Source organism: Schistocerca cancellata, chromosome 2, assembly GCF_023864275.1.
Source record: "Schistocerca cancellata isolate TAMUIC-IGC-003103 chromosome 2, iqSchCanc2.1, whole genome shotgun sequence".
NCBI lineage: Eukaryota > Metazoa > Arthropoda > Insecta > Orthoptera > Acrididae > Schistocerca > Schistocerca cancellata.
The window spans coordinates 357,248,637-357,273,586 of NC_064627.1; the positions used below are offsets into that span (position 1 = coordinate 357,248,637).

Genomic DNA, 24,950 nt, shown 5'->3' on the forward strand with positions numbered 1-24,950 from the left:
AGAACACGATGGTAACATTAAGATGAAAGAAGAAGGAAAATTAATCTAGAATGAAATGTCTAACAAACGAAATAAATCATATTAAACTGACTCATTGTTGTCACGAAAATAAATTATAGTGGCAAGACCCATCGTGGAGATAGTGTAGGGACAGACGTCATTCGATCATGAGATGAGCGAAAGTTCGAAAACTGGAATGCATCATGACTGTGACCTTTTATTTACATATTAGTTGCTGTTCTTACACATGACTTGCACTGTAGATAATGTTGCAGTCCATCTTTTGCATTTGCTCGAGCACAGAACTACAAAAGGGTTGGAAGAGGAACAGTGATACCAGCTTGGCTAAAAACTAGATGAGTGCAGGGAGGGGAGTATGAGCAGACAGCAAATTAAATCATATTGCCAACCATGGGAATCTATACCGCGTACTTTGGCTTTTTAGGAACATCTAACATGTTTAAACTGTAGTTTGCTTGAATGCATTTGTAGTTAGAAGTGAAATGACTTTAAAATTGGACAACAGTCTTGATTTCTGCAGGAGACTGGAGGGGCCAGTGGCGTGCTAAGGTATTTCATTCTGACATGTTGTTGACAGTCACTGTGACATGTCAAGAACGAAAGGGGGTGTGTGGTCCTACGCAGCCAATGAGAAAGCAGCCGGCAGACAATAAGTTTGGAAGCAAGAGACATTGTCTCATCCCCACATAAGCAAAATCTGATATATATTTGGATAGAAACAACAGTGTTCTTAGATCCCTCAGTAACCACAACCTATTGCAACATTTTCGGAAAAAATAGCAAAATATTTGCAACAATGAAGATTAAAAATAGTGATATCAAAGATGACAGGTTGAGTGAAAAATGTAGAAAAGAAATAATGTAAACAATTTCTTTTCATTTATTTTATTTCTACTCGCATTATCAATATATGTAGACAATGTATTTAGAATAGGTGTTGCGTTAACTTTTTTAGGCATTTATATTATGTCAATAAAGTGGTTTGTAATTTCGATTACTCAAAATATGTTAAAAATAAATTTTTCTTTAAAAGTCTCTTGGTGTGTGTGTGTGTGTGTGTGTGTGTGTGTGTGTGGTGGGGGGGGGGGGGGGGGGGGAAGGTAGTCTTATATTTGGGTAAATACAGTAAATTAATATGCACAGCAATGTGATGCAGTAAAGCAATACAAATAGTATGCAGATTGCAACAATATGATACGAAGTGGCGAAAAACATGTTAACCATTAAAATGGCAATGTGATAGCAACACACAATAAGGAAGCAACACGAACAGGCCACTAGCAACCATTTTTATTTTGACCAACCACAGGTACACTGACAATCTGGAAAGAGGCCAATAGTATGCATTCTTGTTTTAACCAATTACATTAAACTCACAAGGTGGATAGACCAATAGCAAGTATTCTTGTGTAGCACGCTGCAAGGTCACTTACATGTTATTAAGTTTTGTTACCTGACAATAAGTCAGAAGATGGGAAATCATGAAAGTGAAGTGTTTCCTTTTGAAGCTTGGATGGCAATATAGATGCTGCACGTACAGAGGAAGTTACAGCAAAAGTGTTGCATTTTGTGACTATATACAAATCTACTGGATGAAGGTAAGAGTTAGAAAGGATCACATATTTACGTAATCCCTTCAGGAAAAATGAACACAACAGATACAAGAAAAGTTACGTCAAGTGTAAATGTGGATGGTTCATACGATCAGTGGCATAATGACATACCACAAAAAATGTAACACGGAAGGAAAAAATTAACACAATAACAAGGGCCTGTGACTGAACAAAGTACATTCAGACAGACAAAATTACAAGCCTGTGTAACTCATATTCAGACAAATCTGTAGCCCCAAATATAGCTTTAGTTGCATTAATTGATAGTCTGAAGAAGAAGAGACAGAGAGAAAACATGTGCACAGAAAATTTTTTAAAAAGTGTCAGAGCTAATCCTAGTTAAATATGTACCCAGTGTGAGACAAAATGCACGGGGTAAAACAAATATGTGGGGTGGAACAAATATGGAATCTGAAATTATAATGCAATTGAAAGAGTAATTCAGTAGTAGCACCAAAAGGAGTGAGAAGATCCAGATACTGACACTTCTTCGGAAAAAGCTGAAGCATTTGAAGGATTGAAAATTAATTTGGAGCCTCAAACTATTTAGCGAGAAAAGCAAAACATTTAGTAAAAAAATGTAGCATCTTAGCAATTCCTAATCTGAGACTTGGAAATATTCTAAGCGAACACATTGTGAACTGTGTCACAGAATTTTACAACAGACAAGACATTAGCTGTTTTTTGTCTGGGAAGAAGGATTTTGTTTCTGTTAAGGAAAATGGTTACAGGGTTTATAAACGAAAACGACTGGTGTTGAGAAACCAGAATGAGCTGTATCAAGCATTCAGAGGTACACATCCAGAACTGAAAATATGCTTATTCAAATTTTGCCAATTATAACCTAAAAACTGCATTCAGGCTCGTGCAACCAGTACCCACATAGTGTGTATGTTTGCGGTATTTACCAAAGTGTGAAGCTTATGTTGGAAGGCTGCAGAATGAAGGAGCTGGCACATGATGCTGACTACCAACTTAACATGTACAAACACTGTCTGCCTTCAATAATTCATAATTTCTCAAAGCTGAAAGGTTATATGTCAGTAAGTGAAAACTGCCCAGTTCACATTCTTTCTTGACATACCTTGGACAGCTGTTTGACAAAAATAGAATTGGTGAGGTAACATACAAACTGGATACGCCAACAAATAAAGCAACTCTCCAGACATGTCTATTTTCTGTGGAAGACTTCTTAGAAAACCTCATCAACAAACTGAAAAATCTCCAGCTACACTACTTCATAGGCCTCTAACAGTTTGACACTTCATGACAATGAATACATTGTTATATGTGATTTTGTAGAGAATGATGAATTTGTCCTGCAGGATAAGGTCCAAGGGTTTCACTAGACCAACGCAAAGGCTACCATTCATCCATTTACTCTTTATTATAAATATCCAGAAGCTGATGCAATTGGATCACATTTCATTTGTCGTCATATCAGAATGCTTTACCATGAAACTGTCAGTGTTTATCTTTTTCAAAAAAAATGGTTCAAATGGCGCTGAGCACTATGGGACTTAACATCTGTGGTCATCAGTCCCCTAGAACTTAGAACTACTTAAACCTAACTAACCTAAGGACATCACACACATCCATGCCCGAGGCAGGATTCGAACCTGTGACCGTACCGGTCACGCAGTTCCAGACTGAAGCGCCTAGAACCGCATGGCCACACCGGCCGGCTATTTTTTTCAACATCATTTGGTTAAATGAATAGTGTCTCAGTTACATAGGACACCTGAGTACACATATTACTTCACAAATGGTACTGCAGACTAGTATAAAAAACCACAAGAATTTTGAAAACGTATCTTTTCATCAGAGTGCCCTCAATTTCTGTGCAGAGTGGCATTTGTTTGCCATGTCACATAGCAAAGGACCATGTGATGGTATCTCTGGTGCATCAAGTGACTTGCTGTCCGTGCCAGTCTGCAGTGCATCTATAAGCCTCAGAAAATGACACACAGATAGTTATTTGAATGGTTTTTCAAGAACGTTGCACTGTACCACTTTCATTATACAACTAACAGTCTAACAATGAGTATGATGAAGAATCATCTCTCCTCCAAGAGCACTTTGATCAGATTTGCACATTTGCTTGTATCCACCAGTTACATGGTATTATTGCCACTGGGCATCACAAAATTCAAATGAAAGTTTCTTCCAATTTACCAGACATAGCTAACACGGACTTAACAAGACTGACACCTTAATGATATCACAGAGTTTGTTGCATTTATGTACAAGTCACTGGTTGTTTGGGGTGTTTTTAGTGTTAATGACGATACCAGTGGGGTTACAATTTAGCTTTCTACATTCTCAAAGTCCTTCACCTTCTTTTGTATACCCTGAGAAAACGACAGCTTTACTGTGGACAAGAAAGACATTCCTACAAAGGATGATGTGAGAACAGCAACAGGCCAAACGTACATCTTTCCACCAAAAGATGCACTAACAGCATTGCACCCTGTTGTACAATAAAAGAAGATTAGAGTTCAACATCCTGTTGACATCGAGGCCATTAGAGATGCAGCTGAAGCTCAGACTGGTCCAAGGATGGGAAAGGAAATCCACAGTGACCTTTCAAAGGAACGATCTCACAGCATTTGTCTGGAGCGATTTAGGGAAATCATGGAAAACCTAATTCAAGACAGCCAGACGTGGGCTGGAACTGTCATCCTCCACAATGCGAGTCCACTGTGCTAACTGCTGCACCACTTTGCTCAGTCTCTTGCTATACAACATGGTAGATGCCGATGACGCATTTGTCATTGTGCTCGTCTGTTTGAATTTGCATTGTTTGCCATGCCTTCCACCTTCCAACATGTACTTTGGCTAAGGCGATTGTACAATGTTTCGCATTACTGGAAGTGAAGGTCTGGGGGTCATAGTCTGTGACGTGGCGTAGTACAAATGCTTGCTATTGGCCTGTTCACATTACTTTCTTAATGTGAGTTGCTAGCATATCACCTTTCTAATAATTAACAAGTTTTTCAGTACTTAACATTATTTTGTAGCAGTCTGCATACAATCTGTATTATTGTGGTCGTGAATATCAATTTGTCTCTCCTAATCGAAATGTCATCCCAGCCTGACTTGTTAGTAGGTGTGCAGTGTAACGTGAAAAAGCAAAAATAATTTTTTCAAAAATTCCGAAAGTGACATGTTTTGAGATATTCAAGGTCAAATGACACGGGCATTGACCATATTTGTATAAATAGTTTAAATATGGCCATGTTGGGTATCATCTGAAAATTTTTTTTCCCCAGTCCTTTCCAAAATTACCTGTTCCACTGCCTCAGCTCTATCAGAACAGAAGTTACAGCCATTTGTGTCAGCAGAATCTGTCGAATTTTAGGCACATTTTCAGAACTTCGGGCAGTCATTATTTTTGCTGTACTTGTGCTACAATTCTGTAATTTGCCATTATTCATTCTCTTGTCGTGTACAATGAACACATCAAATCTGATTAAAATCAGAGGTGGTCAGGTTAGCAGATGTGTTCATTTGACATGAAAAGACTCATACAAGAAATGCACCACAGCTTGTGGATGATGTTAATAGTTTTGCATGTAGCATTATTTGCTTCACAAGCTTCTATGCAACACAAATCAACCAGCTGGAGAAGACTGGTTGCCTACCCTCATTTTTGTTCATGAATTAAGCGGTTCATTTAATTGTGGCCATTATTACATAATATTACAAACTGCTTGTAGACTGTGGTTTAATATAATTAAACTGAAACTCTACTGTAACTACACATGAGGCTAAAATAAGGTTAATATAGTTTCAAGCATTAAACCAGTTGAAAGATAAATTTTTAACAAAGAAGCAAGTACTAAGAGGCTTACACTACTGGGAAAAAATAATGTCAAAAATCTACAATAGGAAATTATTATATTTCAATGTTTCCTTCATCTCTACCTTAAGCATGTTATTCGGGTTTGGGTTTTTCCAAGTTTCATAATTAAAAATTCCTTTTACCATAACAACAACGCCATTTTCAAATGGAGTTGACAGTTTTATCTGCTGACATCGGATTTTGACATGCTTTTGCCACCAAATCGCACCAAAAAATGACACTTTTTCATGATATCTTTAGAAGAGCATTAATCAAACTGCATATTTTTGTAGTACACAATTATAAAAATGAAAATCATTAAATGCACCATTTTAGCTTTTTTAGTGTAAATGAACTTCACACCTGCATTGTTTTCTTGTATCAGCCAACCACAACACCAGATACGTGATATCACGCAAATGTGAATCTGGTGGTACGTTAGACCACTGAGTGTTTGTTTCAGTATTTATTCAATATCATTTTTACTATTTTGTGAAATCAAGTCAATTACCCAAACAGACATTTGCCACGACCCTGGACTGAATCCACATGATGGATAAACAACGAGAGTTGGTGTGCAGACTAGCCTGGATGTAGTTTTTTAGGCCGTTTCCCCCACATCCGAATAGTTGAATATTGAGCCAGTACTTATGCAAAGAATGACGTTAGATGCAGACTGAAAGGATCCACAAATTTCATCGAGGTGGGGAGGATGGTGCCAGACAGGGCACCTGACCATCCTCTATGGTCACATCCAAAAATTAACATGCTGAATCCATGAAGATACAGAATATAAGGACAGGAAAAAGAAGAAAGAAATGAAATCTGTGGCGATAGACCAATCTGTAGCACATCCCGAGGTCTGACTGGATGTCACACAAACCGCACAGGCGCTGCATCGATTTACAGGTGAGCGAAGTTGAAGTGTCACATTCGGTTTTTTCCATATTTATACTCGCATACTATGAAAACATAAAAGTTAAACCAATGCATCACATTAAAGATCTGTCTCTAGAAGACAACGTCTTTTCTACGTTTTGTCGCACAAACCCGTTGGAAAGTATAATGTCGACAGATAAAACTGTTACCAGCCGATGTCATATCTAATGTGCTGCTACTTTAAACAGTACTTTTAACATTATGCGTGTACCTCAGACTTGAGAAAAAAAAGTCAAGATACAACTTAGAACCTTTTTATACCTAGATGGGGAAAATGACAAATTTTACAACATTTTGTAACGAGCACTGATTTCGCATTACACAAATAAAAATCATCAATGTTATGTAATCCTCTCTCCCACACGAGGCAATCAAGGTGGAGGAGGAGGAGGAGGAGGAGGAGGAGGAGGAGATGATGGTGCTAGTGGTGGTGGTGATGATGATGATACATGTGAAACCTTTGAAACCATGTTCAAGAAAGCATTTCAACATTTTATTTAATTTGTAAATGCAGTGACTTCAGTGTGTCACCACTACAGGTTTTAATAGTACCATATACACTAAAAAATTTCAATGCTCAATGTAAAACGGCATGTAAATAGTTGTTAGTGAGTCTTCTGGGCTGTAAAGCTGTGCTCCAAGAAACATTTTGGTTCCTGATGTTCTGGCCAGAGCTGCACTGGACATCTTCAGCTGTGCTCCTGGGGCATGTGGTTGATTTTACATACGATCAGCAGAGATAATCATTATCAGAGGAAAAAATGTAACTTTCTATTGTCACCTGCAAAGGATAAAACCTTATCTATTGATTCTGCAGAGTCACTTTTGATATATTATTTATGGCTTCTTGTTTTCTGTTAAGGTTATCATATTCTGCTTGATTCTGTATACAGGGTTATTACAAATGATTGAAGCGATTTCACAGCTCTACAATAACTTTATTATTTGAGATATTTTCACAATGCTTTGCACACACATACAAAAACTCAAAAAGTTTTTTTAGGCATTCACAAATGTTCGTTTAGTGATTCGGCAGACATCAAGCCGATAATCAAGTTCCTCCCACACTCAGCGCAGCATGTCCCCCATCAATGAGTTCGAAAGCATCGTTGATGCGAGCTCGCAGTTCTGGCACGTTTCTTGGTAGAGGAGGTTTAAACACTGAATCTTTCACATAACCCTACAGAAAGAAATCACATGGGGTTAAGTCGGGAGAGTGTGGAGGCCATGACATGAATTGCTGATCATGATCTCCACCACGACCGATCCATCGGTTTTCCAATCTCCTGTTTAAGAAATGCCGAACATCATGATGGAAGTGCGGTGGAGCACCATCCTGTTGAAAGATGAAGTCTGCTTACTTTATTCGTCGACTACCGTGGGCTACGCGTGACACTTGCCTGCACGCGTTCAACCGTTTCTTCGCTCACTGCAGGCCGACCCGTTGATTTCCCCTTACAGAGGCATCCAGAAGCTTTAAACTGTGCATACCATCGCCGAATGGAGTTAGCAGTTGATGGAACTTTGTTGAACTTCGTCCTGAAGTGTCGTTGCACTGTTATGACTGACTGATGTGAGTGCATTTCAAGCACGACATACGCTTTCTCGGCTCCTGTCGCCATTTTGTCTCACTGCGCTCTCGAGCGCTCTGAGCGGCAGAAACCTGAAGTGCGGCTTCAGCCGAACAAAACTTTATGAGTTTTTCTACGTACCTGTAGTGTGTTGTGACCATATGTCAATGAATGGAGCTACAGTGAATTTATGAAATCGCTTCAATCATTTGTAATAGCCCTGTATAGACGGGGATTATAATTTTGTCATTCTAGATAAAATTCTGGTCACAGAAAACTTCAATTCATGATATCTTGTCTTGCTGCTCCTGATTTTTTCGTTTTTCCAGTCGGCGAACACTTAAATGTTCTTTCAATCTTATATTCATGCTTCTCTTGTTAGTTCCAATGTAGACCTCCAAGGAATCATATACCCCGTGTCCTGTCAGAGGAGGGAGTTTATTCTTTACAGATTGGAGTGCCTGACGTATTTTCTTAGTTGGTCTAGAACCTGGTCTGATGTTATGTATCTATAAAATCTTCCCAATCCGATTGTAACAATAAATTATTATCCAGTACTATATAGAGAAGCAATCAAAATACATAAGCATGGGTATAGTTATAACAGAAAAGAAGCAGCCATGATACTTAGTGACAGTGGCTCTGCAGAACTAAGACAAGTTTTTATCCCTGACAGGCGACAGTCCATACTTAACTTTCACCTCTGACAAGGATTATACCCGCTGATTATGTCTAAACTCAACCACACCCACTGTACATAGTATTTATGTCACACTCTGACAAGAATCAGTGTCGCCAGGAGCACTTCCGAAGATGTTCAACGCAGCTCTGGACGAAACATCAAGAACCAAAACCTTTCTTGGACCACAGACATACAACCCAGAAGGCTCACAAGACATCCAGTCATGAAAACCTGCACTGTAGGAACACAAATACAGTGCATCCGTTACTGCTATGTTTTATAGATGCAATTCTAATGTTCATTCCCTGATCAAAAATAGTATTAAAAAAGAGAAACTTGTTTTAAGAACTAAAATACTATTAATATAAAAGCTACCTCTGATAGCTCTGGTTTGATTCATTCTCCACATTTTGCTTTGTATCTTCATTTGACAAAGGAGGCAGGTTATTCTGTCCAGTTATCTTCTCTTCATTCTGAAATTCTTTGACATCTTTCCCTTGTTCAGAACAAGTGGCAGGAGACAACAGGGGGCTGTCATCTTTTGTTTCTGTTTGGTTCTCAGTTTGTGTTGCTCTCCTTGTATCTTTATCTTTCCCAGATTTTCTCTTTGGATCTTTGTCTTTACTTTTTTCAGCTGACTCATTTTTTTTAGAACAATTAGGACATGACCATTCCAAGCCTTTATTTTCCATTTGTTGACCTGCCATGGAGAAAGCAGATGCCATTACTTATCAGCTATGGTATTTCTGACTTACAGCAATACAATCATCCTGTAACATTGCCATGAAGTAACTTGTTTGTATGACAGCCACAAAACATACAAAATCAGACAGTCCCATTCCTTACTGCAGGATAACGTAAGTAAATATTTTTCAAAATTAAACAATTTGAACTGTATGGAAAAATCCATAAATAAAGCATGCCTAACTACAACAACAACAACAAACAAACAAAACCCCATCCTTGCACTGTGAAGGTTACCAGGTACTAAAGGTGATGAACACAGCAAATACATAAGTAACAAAAATATGTTGATATACTTGCCACTGCAGCCACAACGGCCAGAGAGAGCCGTCAGTGTGTGTGTGTGTGTGTGTGTGTGTGTGTGTGTGTGTCTGTCTGTGGGCACGCGCGCGCTCTACTTCAAAAGAAGGCCTTTTGCCCAAAAGCCAAAATGGGTAGCTGTCTTTCTATCATGCCTGTCGGCAACTCAATGTCTCCTGAATACAGGGAGCAGAAACCTATCCTTTTCATAATACTGTTGTCATTCAACCCTGGACATCCCATTTTTTGGTAATGTAGCTGCAGAATTATAGAATTCAAGATTTCTTCAAATGGAGCTAGGGAGGAAAAGGAAGAAACAATGACTGAACTACAGTAAGATGGACGTAAGCTTGGTAGTAGTTCACTTGCAGATGAATGGCAAAGGACGGATGATACAGACAGCTACTTAAAGAGATCATAAAATTACTTTGATGGCAAAGGACAGATGATACAGACAGCTACTTAAAGAGATCATAAAATTACTTTCCCCCCATGAACCATGGACCTTGCCGTTGGTGGGGAGGCTTGCGTGCCTCAGCGATACAGATGGCCGTACCGTAGGTGCAACCACAACGGAGGGGTATCTGTTGAGAGGCCAGACAAACATGTGGTTCCTGAAGAGGGGCAGCAGCCTTTTCAGTAGTTGCAGGGGCAACAGTCTGGATGATTGACTGACCTGGCCTTGTAACATTAACCAAAACGGCCTTGCTGTGCTGGTACTGCGAACGGCTGAAAGCAAGGGGAAACTACAGCCGTAATTTTTCCCGAGGACATGCAGCTCTACTGTATGATTAAATGATGATGGCGTCCTCTTGGGTAAAATATTCCGGAGGTAAAATAGTCCCCCATTCGGATCTCCGGGCGGGGACTACTCAAGAGGACGTCGTTATCAGGAGAAAGAAAACTGGCGTTCTACGGATCGGAGCGTGGAATGTCAGATCACTTAATCGGGCAGGTAGGTTAGAAAATTTAAAAAGGGAGATGGACAGATTAAAGTTAGATATAGTGGGAATTAGTGAAGTTCGGTGGCAGGAGGAACAAGACTTTTGGTCAGGTGATTACAGGGTTATAAATACAAAATCAAATAGGGGTAATGCAGGAGTGGGTTTAATAATGAATAAAAAAATAGGAGTGCGGGTTAGCTACTACAAACAGCATAGTGAACGCATTATTGTGGCCAAGATAGACACAAAGCCCATGCCTACTACAGTAGTACAAGTTTATATGCCAACTAGCTCTGCAGATGATGAAGAAATAGATGAAATGTATGACGAGATAAAAGAAATTATTCAGGTAGTGAAGGGAGACGAAAATTTAATAGTCATGGGTGACTGGAATTCGTCAGTAGGAAAAGGGAGAGAAGGAAACATAGTAGGTGAATATGGATTGGGGGGAAGGAATGAAAGAGGAAGCCGCCTTGTAGAATTTTGCACAGAGCATAACTTAATCATAGCTAACACTTGGTTCAAGAATCATGAAAGGAGGCTGTATACATGGAAGAAGCCTGGAGATACTGACAGGTTTCAGATAGATTATATAATGGTAAGACAGAGATTTAGGAACCAGGTTTTAAATTGTAAGACATTTCCTGGGGCAGATGTAGATTCTGACCACAACCTATTGGTTATGAACTGCAGATTGAAACTGAAGAAACTGCAAAAAGGTGGGAATTTAAGGAGATGGGACCTGGATAAACTGAAAGAACCAGAGGTTGTAGAGAGTTTCAGGGAGAGCATTAGGGAACAATTGACTGGAATGGGGGAAAGAAATACAGTAGAAGAAGAATGGGTAGCTCTGAGGGATGAAGTGGTGAAGGCAGCAGAGGATCAAGTAGGTAAAAAGACGCGGGCTAATAGAAATCCTTGGGTAACAGAAGAAATATTGAATTTAATTGATGAAAGGAGAAAATATAAAAATGCAGTAAATGAAGCAGGCAAAAAGGAATACAAACGTCTCAAAAATGAAATCGACAGGAAGTGCAAAATGGCTAAGCAGGGATGGCTAGAGGACAAATGTAAGGATGTAGAGGCTTGTCTCACTAGGGGTAAGATAGATACTGCCTACAGGAAAATTAAAGAGACCTTTGGAGAGAAGAGAACCACTTGTATGAATATCAAGAGCTCAGATGGCAACCCAGTTCTAAGCAAAGAAGGGAAAGCAGAAAGGTGGAAGGAGTATATAGAGGGTTTATACAAGGGCGATGTACTTGAGGACAATATTATGGAAATGGAAGAGGATGTAGATGAAGATGAAATGGGAGATAAGATACTGCGTGAAGAGTTTGACAGAGCACTGAAAGACCTGAGTCAAAACAAGGCCCCGGGAGTAGACAACATTCCATTAGAACTACTGATGGCCTCGGGAGAGCCAGTCATGACAAAACTCTACCATCTGGTGAGCACGATGTATGAGACAGGCGAAATACCCTCAGACTTTAAGAAGAATATAATAATTCCAATCCCAAAGAAAGCAGGTGTTGACAGATGTGAAAGTTACCGAACTATCAGTTTAATAAGTCACAGCTGCAAAATACTAACGCGAATTCTTTACAGACGAATGGAAAAACTGGTAGAAGCCGACCTTGGGGAAGATCAGTTTGGATTCCGTAGAAATGTTGGAACACGTGAGGCAATACTGACCTTACGACTTATCTTGGAAGAAAGATTAAGAAAAGGCAAACCTACGTTTCTAGCATTTGTAGACTTAGAGAAAGCTTTTGACAATGTTGACTGGAATACTCTCTTTCAAATTCTGAAGGTGGCAGGGGTAAAATACAGGGAGCGAAAGGCTATTTACAATTTGTACAGAAACCAGATGGCAGTTATAAGAGTCGAGGGGCATGAAAGGGAAGCAGTGGTTGAGAAAGGAGTGAGACAGGGTTGTAGCCTCTCGCCGATGTTATTCAATCTGTATATTGAGCAAGCAGTAAAGGAAACAAAAGAAAAATTCGGAGTAGGTATTAAAATTCATGGAGAAGAAGTAAAAACTTTGAGGTTCGCCGATGACATTGTAATTCTGTCAGAGACAGCAAAGGACTTGGAAGAGCAGTTGAACGGAATGGACAGTGTCTTGAAACGAGGATATAAGATGAACATCAACAAAAGCAAAACGAGGATAATGGAATGTAGTCAAATTAAGTCGGGTGATGCTGAGGGAATTAGATTAGGAAATGAGACACTTAAAGTAGTAAAGGAGTTTTGCTATTTAGGGAGTAAAATAACCGATGATGGTCGAAATAGAGAGGATATAAAATGTAGACTGGCAATGGCAAGGAAAGCGTTTCTCAAGAAGAGAAATTTGTTAACATCGAATATAGATTTAGGTGTCAGGAAGTCGTTTCTGAAAGTATTTGTATGGAGTGTAGCCATGTATGGAAGTGAGACATGGACGATAACTAGTTTGGACAAGAAGAGAATAGAAGCTTTCGAAATGTGGTGCTACAGAAGAATGCTGAAGATAAGGTGGGTAGATCACGTAACTAATGAGGAGGTATTGAATAGGATTGGGGAAAAGAGAAGTTTGTGGCACAACTTGACTAGAAGAAGGGATCGGTTGGTGGGACATGTTCTGAGGCATCGAGGGATCACAAATTTAGCATTGGAGGGCAGCGTGGAGGGTAAAAATCGTAGAGGGAGACCAAGAGATCAATACACTAAGCAGATTCAGAAGGATGTAGGTTGCAGTAGGTACTGGGAGATGAAGAAGCTTGCACAGGATAGAGTAGCATGGAGAGCTGCACCAAACCAGTCTCAGGACTGAAGACCACAACAACAACAACAAAATTACTTTGAATTTTGAACTTTTGATCTTTTACTACTGTCCATAGTTCCCCATCACACACAGCGGAAAACTGGCAAAAGTCGAAGAGTAAGGGGCTTCACTGGAAGGAAAGAAACAGAAAGGAATGCATGGAGGGAAAAAATAAATATATAAGAAATAAAAAAGCTATGGCAAGAACAACATGAACAGAATAGTCGCAGATTGTGGAAAAAAAGAGGACAAAGGTGAACGAAGTAAATGAAAACACGGAGTTGAGGGTATGACATAGTATTTAATATCAATACAAAATACTGAGACATCAGGAAAGAACTTAACAATATCCAGTTAAGTGACAAACATGTGCTCACCAATCCCTTTCTTGTCACTGCACAAATTAACTCCAAAATATCAATTACATTCTCAGTGAATGTACAAATAAGTTTTAGTGGCTGTGTGAAAACTATTCATACCACCACTGCTAAACCTATGGAAGTCTGAAGAATAAGAAGTCAAATGTGTAACACTATCTTTCATGATACATTCAGTAAATGTACAGCTTGTGCCACTTTTGAATGGACACCTGTCCATTTTTTGGATGAAAAAAATACTGTCATATATATTTAAAAAATTCTGTCTTGCAGAGAAAAGAAAGATAATGTTGATGTTGTTATCCTTGATTGAGGGTGCTAATATTGTGGTGCAAGCAACTGATAAGATTTGAAATAAAAGTTGGAGAAGAACATAAAATGTAACAACAGAAAAAAGGGAATGAAAATATAGCAATAGATGATTGGGTAAGGTTAGCAATGTGAAAGAAGCTGGCATATTCGAGCACTTATATGATAGTAGTAGTAGGGCAACAGGAAACTGCAGTGAGATGGTGATGACAATCACCAATATCTTGCTGCCCATTTACTAACAAGAACACATTACAGTAATTCATTCTCAAAGAACTCAGTGGTAATCATTTCAATGAGTTACAATGACGGTGCTCTGTAGAATACTTCTGACATTTATTTTGGCAGCTGTCAGACAGAGCCTAAGGGAGGCTTCTCAACACACCCATGAAGTAATGGAAAATAAATTAAGAGTTATCATGGAGGTAACTAATTGTGTTACAAATGTTAGGTTGACAAAAGAAAATTACCCTGCGATTTATGATAATATTTTTGAGGATCATAGTTGATTTTCAAAAAAATATAGCTGGAATATTTACAGACTCACAATATGATTACATTATTAACAAACATCCTAAAATAGGAGCAGAATACTCTAGTTGGGTAATTTGTATATAAGAAACTTGCTAGTAACTAGATGCTTTCTGCTATTCGCTCAGAGTTTATCTTTTGATTTTATTTCTTTGTAATTTATGATGCAGATGGTTTCTATCTTATGACATAAACTATGAATTATAGCAGATTCTTAGAATTCGATGTTCCTACTTTTATTTGCTGTCGAAATTAATTTTTGCATAATCACTGAAATTCTCCTATTTTAACCAACATTTTATGACTGAATACAACGTTTCTAAAATATGTTGTTGGCAGTCATATATTTTATTTGATACTACTATAAAGAGGAAAACAAACAAAATCACAGAACTATGCCACAACCACCTACGTCTTTAAGTGTTCACAAGGTCACACATGACTACAAACTATTGCATCTGTACACATTATGACACTCCATGTGTATCAAAGTAAGATATACATACTGTCTCTGTTATACGGTTTTCACAGCCATCACAAAAAATCATCAAACTACAATTCTATGATGAAAATATCAATTCCAGACTCACCCATTGCCTTCGTTATTCCAACACATTTTCCATGAAACCAGTCTTCACAGATGTCACAACAAATCATAAATCTATTATTGTGTGGTTTTTTGCATATACACCACAGACGATCTGGGTCATCTTCTGAATTCCAGCTTTCTTCATCAGAAGAGGACAATAACTCATCTACTTCAGATTTCACTACAGATGAACGTCGTCTTCTGCACAAATACGGCATCAACAAATCAATAGCAAACTTATTTTCACTAAAATATGGGTTTTACAAAGTCTTAACAAGACCAAAGACAGAAGAAAGGAGAATAGGATTTTACACACCTCCCCTTGCTCCTCCCTTGGCTGGCACGAGAATCATCCAACTTTCTTTTATCCTTTACTTGTGCTTGTGCAGAATGTTTCAGTGTCTCCACCAGATCTCTGTCCATTATTAGGTCAGCATACATCTGTAGTAAATATGTGAAGTAAAAAAATGTATAAAAATAAAACAGTTGTGATTTTTATTGTGTGTGCCGTCCATCATTGCAATTACAGAAAATAATTTTAAATGTTGATTAAACAGTAACTGGGGCCATATATATAATGTTAAACTCGTTTAGTTAGTAACAAAGATGGAACTTGCATTTTAGAAAGAGCATGATTTCAGCAAATATGAAAACAATAGGAAATTCCTAAAATAAAATTGGCTACTTGCAGCCAAGAGTGCGAGAAAGACACAATAAGAGGACTGCAGAATATGCCAATCAAGAATATGAAATTTGATTCTACACATCTTTAATGCTGGCAGACAAACATAGCTCTAAAACTGAAACATTATGACTTTTATTTGTAGTGTATTTATAAAACTGGTACAGGTTGTTCGTAGTCAACTGAAAATGGATCCTAAAATACAAATTAGGTGATGATAAAACTGCAAAAAATATAGCAAAACTTAAATAATGTAAAATGTAGTCGCAAACAAATCGAGCTCTTCCACAAAAATAATGCTGCTTCTAGTTTATCATTAGGAATAACTAAGACAAACTTACATGGATATTACGTTTCCTGATTGGTCTAGTCGACACAGTTCTCTCCACCTTATTTTCAGGCTTTTCAGAAACAGGGTGCTGATTTTGTTCCTTTTGAAGTTCAGTGTCTGCAGTGGACACCAAGATATCCTTGACTGGTACAACAACGTCTGAATTTGAGTGATGATGTGATACCTAAAATCCAAAATAACAATCTACAATAATAAACGATTCGGCAGCACTGTTTCTTCACACCAAGAAACTTCACAATAGTTATCTCTCCTGTATCTTATATAAAATTATTAAATTACATTACACTGATGCCCTAGAGAATAACATAACAACGCAAGCCAGCCAATGAATGGATGTGCAAAAACAGCTGCAATGGCTATCAAAATAATAGTGTGACATCTCTACATCTATGCAAACAGTTGTATATTTCCTTTACAACAGGGGTTGTCACACTGTCACCAACGGACCAGTTATGGCCTGAATCATGTGTTTGTATGGCCCGTGGTTCTCAGCCAAATTTTACAATCATATGCATCAAGCCACATCTTTTAAGTGCCTATACACCGAGAAAAAAACTGAAAATTTTTTCCTTAAAATTAGTAAGCACTATTAACCCTTTGTAGGTGATCAGCTACACAATGCATTCATGACTTACTAGGTACAGTAAATGTGACTACTGTCCTGCTTCTGTTTGTTACAAAGTCACTCATAATGTATTTGTTGTATGTGATTAACTACTTGTGTGTGGCAAGGAAGGATTATTAAAGCAAATAAATAGGAAATTAATACTGTAAATACTGAATGTTTATTGAAAATTACTATACACCTTTTTTATTTGTACAATAGGATATCCAGTTCCAACAGGTTTTTAACTAGACAACTGACAATCAATTTATATGAAAGTAGTTCTTGTGTTCCTGTAAGCATAATGCAACTGCACATTTATTACACTCCACCCACGAAAATCCTTACGCCCTGGCATTTTGCACCTCTGTCCCACTCACATGTATGATGATAGATGATCTACTTGATCCAGCCTTATATCCGGTGGAGGAACATGTTATACAGATCCCTTTTTGTCTTCTTGGCCTGTATGTGATGTTCCAGTTCATTACTTGGCCTCCCTTGTGTTGTTGAAGTTTGACCAGAATGACACAAACAGTGAGCAATCTCCATGAGAAATTCAGAAAGCTCCAAGTTTTTATGATCTTCTGCACAACAGCCAGGAATTGATTACGCTCATGGCCCACAGGTGGTAAAACAACATGCTGTACCATTTTTTACTTTTCATAAGAATTTTATGTCTACTCATGATGCACGAATTAAAGGGTTTCATGTGCTTAATTTTAAGTAACGTTGATGAAATAGTCTGTGAGATTAGCTCAGGGGGAGTGGGGCAAGTAGTTCACCCACTGTGGGATTAGAGGATGAGAGGGGGAAATGTTTGATTGTTTGTCTTCCAGTACTGACAACTTCCAGGAATGCACAACTCATACTAATCAGTAGCTGTGGTATAAATTTCAAATGTAACATGAAACTTTCTAGCAGAGTAAAACTGCGTGCCAGACAGAGATTCAAACTAGGGACCTTCGCATTTTGCAGGCAAAGGGCAAAGCATGACTCATGTTTTGGGCGGAAGTAGAGTTGTGAGGATGGGTCGTGAGTTGCACTTTGGTAGCTCATCGGTATTGGGTAGCTCATCGGTAGAGCACTTCTCCGTGAAAGGCTAAGGTCCCAAGTCTGAGTCTCAGTCCGACAAACAGTTTAGTTTTAATTTGCCAGGACATTTCATATCAGCGCACACTCCGTTGCAGAGTGAAAATTTCATTTGAGAAATAACACGGATTTGTGAATGCACATTATAAAGATGGCCGTCTTCAAATATGGTACATTTTTGTAGCAAGAAATATTAAATTTATGCTGTTGTAATAAAACACAGTAAGTAGAAGAAAAATGACATTCAAAACATTTATGAACATGTCTCATATTGCATTATACATTTAAACATCAATACAATTACTGTTATTAACCAACCCGCTCACATACATACACGACAACACTTCCTCAGCCATTGAATGTCATAATATAACACTGTATCGGTTCACTGACAATGGTAGAAATGTGAAACAGAGAACAGTCAGTACGAAGTATTCTGAAAGATGCCAACTTTTCCCGATAACTCCTGTGGACCAGTGACCAACTTTAACGATCCTTACTATAGCTAGTCTATTGGGGGACTTTTAACATACTAATTTATGAGTTTTACCAATTAATATCAGCTTGGTTCGTATGAGACTTAAGGTGCTGTCTCAAGCCTCAAAATGTCAGTATTGGCTCTTAATAAAAACAGTGTGATAACCGCTGCTTTAGGCTGTATCACCCAATAACGATAAGAAACAGATGAAAATTTTTTTGCAACCTACTCTCAACTATGCTCATGTTAAGAGCAAAGGGATGCTACCTAAAAGAATTTGAGAGGATACAATGTTATACATGTATAGAAATGTAAGATGGGTGATATGTTCAAAACATTACAGGTTTTTTTTTTTTTTTTTTTTTTTTATGAATTTACTTTTTTTTTCTAAATTGATGTCCAACCCTTCAAAATAGTCTATGCTATAATAGGTGTAGTAGGATGTCAAAATTGAAGAACAAAGTGAGAATATCCTTCATATTTGAGTTTATTTTAATCTTATTGCTGATTCAGAATGCTTTCACTGGGCCAACTGAGTCTTAATTTCAACATAATATCCATAAACCCATGTTTGATCATCTGTTATGACATGTGTGTGTAGTTCTGTATAGTTGTTGACTTCAATTAGCAACCACTGAGTAACTTGCATTCACTGCAGTTTTTGTTTGAAATTCAACTGCTTCACAATTAATTTTGCTATCATATGTTTCGAACCTGAAACACCTGAAAAATTTTCATGAGTTGAGGAAACTGATTCACCAACACTGACAGCTCCTTCTACAACTGTGATATGATAATCATTCATAATAATTTTTTTCACTTTTTTCATGATTTCATTAGTTGATAAGAAGCAGACGTATCCAGGGGGCTCTACCTCTTCAAGGTCTTCTTCAAACTGCTTATACTCCTCATAAACCCTTGTTTCGCTCATAGCAGACTCAGCAGCAAGACTGATACTGGTACAGAGATTTCTCAAATTTTCCAACATAACAGAAAAAAATTGCATGAATTGGCCTAATACAATACAAAACTACGAAATTCTCTTTATTTACTGATCACACCCCATAATTGGACATATAAATGCTTTGAACATGAATTTTTTGCTTAATCACTGCATATGCTACAAAATACCGCCTCTAGACAACAGCACTTGCAATATCATCATCATCATCATCATCATCATCCTTGACAGTTTCCAGCCTCTGGCCGGGTCTGTATGGAACATAGGCCTCTCCATAGTTTTCTGTCTTGCCACCATCTCTCTGTCTTCACCTTGGTCCAGTCTTCTCCTTTCTTCTGGATGCACTCTTCTTCTCCTTTCAGCCATCTGTCTCTCGGTCTTCTTCTTGGTCTCTTTCCTTCCAGTTTCATCTCGTATGTCCTCCTGGGTACCCTCTTCTCCTCCATACTCTTAATGTGTCCATACCATCTCAGCATTGACTTCTCTATCTCCTGTAATGGTTCCACCTTCATTAACTCTCTGATCTTATCATTTCTGTCTAACTTTGTCACTCCAATACTGTTTCTCAAGAATTTCATCTCACTAGCTTGTACTTTGCTATTCTCTCTTCCTTTCATAACCAAGGTTTCTGATGCATATGTCAGGATTGGGACATAATATGACTGGTATATAACCTATTTACTGATTTGGGGTACATCCTTGCTCCATATCAGGCTTCTGGCCTCTTCCAAAACGCTTCTGCTTTTCTTCCCCACTTGTTTATTTCTCTGTCGTTTTTTCTATCTTCCTGTATCAGGCTTCCTAGGTACTTATACTCTACACTCTCTTCAATTGTTCCCCACCAATTGTTATTCCAGTCATTCCTCTCTACTTCGTTCTTGTTGTGATAATCATTTCACTCTTACTTATACTAAATTTCATTCCATATTCTTGTACTGTTCATTCCCATACGTCCAACTGCTCTTGTACTTCATCCTCCTTATTCCCCCAAATCATCAGATCATCTGCAAACACCATAGCTTTCATATTCCTTTCACCAGTTACTTGTGCCACTATAATCATTTTATCATCAATCACTACAATGAAGAGTAATGGTGAAAGTGTACTTCCCTGCCTCAAGCCATTGTTCTGTTCAATCCAAGCAGATCTCTCTCCTCCCACTTTCACACAGCTCACACTTGCATGGTACATTTCCCTTATCCTCCAAATAATCTGTTTTGCTACTCCTCTGTTCTCCAGGGCTTTCCACACTTTGCTTTTTCAATGTCTGGGAAGGTCATTAGTAGATCTATTCCATATTCATAGTACTGTTCCTACAGTTGTCTTACAGCAAAAATTAGATCCACTGTGGACCTTCCTGTTCTGAAGCCATGTTGCTCTTCTCTCATTCTTCCTTCTAATTTTGCCCAAATTTGTGCTTCCAAAATTTTCTCAAAATCTTTGCACAATGACTCATCAATGTTATCCCCCGATAGTTCTTGCACTCTTTTCTATTTCCCTTCTTAAAGATCGGGACAATTATTCCCTTCTTCCAGTCTTCTGGGATCGTCTTCCGTCTCCACAAAATTTTTATCACTCGATGTAGCCACTGTATCCCCACATCTCCTGCTGCTCTCAGCATCTCTATGCTTAGCCCATCCAGACCTGGTGATTTCCTTCCTTCAGCTTGCCCAATGCCTCTTCCACTTCTCCCCATGTAAGGTCCTTTTCTATTTGCTGTTCCTCCTCCCCCAGGTCTCCATTTGGGTTTAGGAGTTCGTCAAAACACTCCTTCCACATATTCTTGAGTTCCTCCTTATTCTCTACATCTTGTCCACTTTTGTTTTACCATTCGAGCATAATCTGTTGTACTGTTCTTCCTCTTACTTTTAATCACTCCGTATAACACCTTTTTTGAACCTTCACTATCCTCCTCCATCATTCTGGTCCACTGTTCTATCCACTCTCTTCTTTCCACCAGCACCACTCTTTTTGCTTCTTTCTTGCTTGCCTGGTACTCTTCTCTTGTCTCTACTGTTTTCTTCTGGGACCACACCCTAAAGGCTCTATTCTTCTTCTGTACTATATCCTTTGTTTTATCATTCCACCAGGGTGTTTCTTTCTCCCTCTTTTTGTTGCCTGTCCTTCCACATATTGCTTCTGCCGCACTTGCTAATGTTCCCTTGAATCTAACCCATTCCTCTTCTAGCATTTTTGGTTCATCCTTTGGAATGCTTTCCTTTACTACTTGCAGATACTGTAGCCTGCTTTCTTCCTCCTTCAACTTCCATTCCCTTATACACCTTTCCTGGTTTCTTGTCCCTTTATTATCCTTAGTCCCTCTCAGATTCATTACCAGCAAACGGTGGTCGCTATCCAAGGCCTCTGATGGTATTACCTTAATGTCAATGATGTTCCTTTTCATATCAATGTTGTACAGGAAATAGTCAACTAACGAATTTCTCTTTTTAAGTCTTGACTGTACCAGGTAATCTTGTGGTTCTCTCTTTTCCTGAACCAAGAGTTCGCAACCAGCAAGCCAATCCTTTGATAGAACTCCAATAGTCTTTCACCTTCCTCATTTCGGCAGCCCCAACCCTCTGGTCCAAGCACACTTTTGCAGCCTTGTCTTTCTCTTCCAGCGTGTGTGTTTAAATTTCCCATTACTATCTATCATATTCTTCCTTCCCATCTGCTTCTGCATTTCCTCTTCAAACTCTTGCTTCTCTGAGTGGTATTTTGGTCTTCATTACCATATCACTTATTCTCTTCACTTCCTCTTATAATCCATCTCTTACTACTCTTCCGACTCCATTTCTCCTTACCTCCTCATTTCCACTCCAGTACAGTCGGTAGCCTTTACTCTCTCTCTCTCCTTTCAGCTAAATCCAATAGGTCTAATTTCCTTCTTTCCATCATGTCTACCATATCCTCCATCTTCCCAGTCAATGTTTGTATATTTAATGTTCTATATCTTAGTCCTTGTTTATAGACAGTTTGTTGTTGATTAAATCTGTCCTTTCCAAGGCCCATTCTATTTTTGAAAGCAGACTTCATAATCCACTTCTGGCTTGCTGGGCCTATCGTAGCTACACCAGAGCCCCCTTAGCAGTCAATTTCAGGGTTCCTGTAGGACCTTCACATCTACTGTAACGGTCCCGGGGCACCCACAGTCCCCACTGTACCTCGCTCCTACAGGCAATCACCTACTACATGCCATTGCCCATCTCCCATGACATTGTGTCTTTTAGGGAATATTTTCTACTGTTGGTTACAAGAAGTCTCAATCCCACTTTTATTATGTGTACCATTCACTCACATACAATGGTAGACCTGTATAAGGTGGCATGGGAAACTTCATAACTGGTTTATGAAAATCAACATAATGATCTCCAGCGAGTTAACAATTGTCCTTAAAGACTCATTTCTTATATCCAGTGGTTATGGGAGGAACTGCAAGACCATTTAAGAGAACTGTCAAATGAACCACACAGCTATACAACTAAAGTGAGGTCAGAACTTAATTAACAATTCAAACAATCTGTTATCTCTATGCGTAACAGGATGGTAATAAGTTGGAATGATAAGACAGTTGCAGAAACTACTTTGGCAGTGTTTTTTTTATTTTTATTATTAAACATTTAGATGAGTCCATGGCAGTGCAGGGTGTAGTTTAAGGTGTCTTTCCGAACTCACTGTTATTCAACAAGGACAAATTAAGGACTCAATTTAAGTACACACCTTCCACAACAGTCAGAAAAAGGGAGGGATGGGGAGAATTGTGGTAAAGATGATCTAACAGTATCACTATATTTCCTCTGCCAATTCACGATGTTGCATATTTCAATGACTTCGTGGATGAACCTAGGCATATTGTCTGACTTGCCAGATCACCTATGAAGCAAATGTGGCTAGATCCAGAGCAGACCACTCAGTGAAGATTTGCGATATCATTACTGCTAATGTAATGGATGAAAATCATACAAAATTTCTAAGGTTACAATCGTAAGTTGTATGCTTACATTCCCCCCCATGAACCATGGACCTTGCCGTTGGTGGGGAGGCTTGCGTCCCTCAGCGATACAGATAGCCGCACCTAAGTGATGATGTCGTCCTCTTGGGTAAAATATTCCAGAGGTAAAATAGTCCCTCATTCAGATCTCCGGGCGGGGACTCTACTCAGGAGGATGTCGTTATCAAGAGAAACAAGACTGGCATTCTACGAATCGGAGCGTGGAATATCAGATCCCTTAATCAGGTAGGTATGTTAGAAAATTTAAAAGAGAAATGGACACATTAAAGTCAGATATTGTGGGAATTAGTGAAGTTAGGTGGCATGACGAACAAGACTTCTGGTTAGGTGAAAACAGGGTTATAAATAGAAAATCAAATAATGGGTTAAGCAGGAGTAGGTTTCATAATGAATAAAAAACTAGAAGTTCGGATAAGCTACTATAAACAGCATAGTGAACGCATTATTGTAGCCAAGATAGACACGAAAGCCCATGCCTACCACAGTAGTACAAGTTTATATGCCAACTAGCTCCGCAGATGATGAAGAGTTCGAAGAAATGTATAATGCGATAAAAGAAATTATTCAGATAGTTAAGGGAGACAAAAATTTAATAGTCATGGGAGACTGGAATTCAATAGTAGGGAAAGGAAGAGAAAGAAAAGTAGTAGGTGAATATGGACAGGGGTAAGGAATGAGAGAGGAAGCTGTCTGGTAGAATGTTGTGCAGCACATAACTTTAACATAGCTAAAACTTAGTTTAAGAATAATGAAAGAAGGTTATATATGGGGAAGAGGCCTGGAGTCACTGGAAGATTTCAGACAGATTATATAATGGCCAGACAGAGATTTAGGAACCAGGTTTTAAATTGTAAGATATTTCCAGTGGCAGATGTGGACTCTGACCACAATTTATTGGTTACGAACTGTAGATTAAAACTGAAGAAACTGCAAAAAGATAGGAAATTAGAGAGATGGCACCTGGATAAAATGAAAGAACCAGAGGCTGTTGAGGTTTCCAAAGGTAGTATTATGGAATGATTGACAAGGATAAGGGAAAGGAATACAGTACAAGAAGAATGGGTAGCTTTGAGAAATGAAATAGTGAAGGATGCAGAGGATCAAGTAGGTAAAAAGACGAGGGCTAATAGAAATTCTTGGGTTAACAGAATAAATATTGAATTTAATAAATGAAAGGAGAAAATATAAAACTGCAGTAAATGAAGCAGTTGAAAGGGAATACAAACGTCTCAAAAATGAGATCAACAGGAAACGCAAAATGGCTAAGCAAGGATGCTAGAGGACAAATGTAAGGAGGTAGAGGCATATATCACTAGGGTTAAGATACTGCCTACAGAAAAATTAGAGAGACCTTCGGAGCAAAGAGAACCACTCATATGAATATCAAAAGTTTAGATGGAAAACAAGTCCTAAGCAAAGACGGGAAAGCAGACAGATGGAAGGAGTATAATGAGGATCTATAACTCGAAACAAGGCCCCGGGAATAGACAACAGTCCAT

General features: G+C 38.6%; 1 protein-coding gene across 1 annotated transcript in view; it reads right to left on the minus strand.

Annotated features, from left to right (window-relative positions):
* LOC126161744 (uncharacterized) overlaps positions 1–24,950 on the minus strand; it is a 213,099-nt gene that overhangs the window by 18,892 nt on the left and 169,257 nt on the right. Inside the window, exons 11-14 of the mRNA XM_049917784.1 lie at positions 16,294–16,467; positions 15,587–15,711; positions 15,272–15,471; positions 9,046–9,370 (exon numbers count right to left, since the gene is read on the minus strand). Coding sequence (XP_049773741.1) covers positions 9,046–9,370; positions 15,272–15,471; positions 15,587–15,711; positions 16,294–16,467 — 824 coding nt within the window. The remainder of the gene's footprint in view (positions 1–9,045; positions 9,371–15,271; positions 15,472–15,586; positions 15,712–16,293; positions 16,468–24,950) is intronic.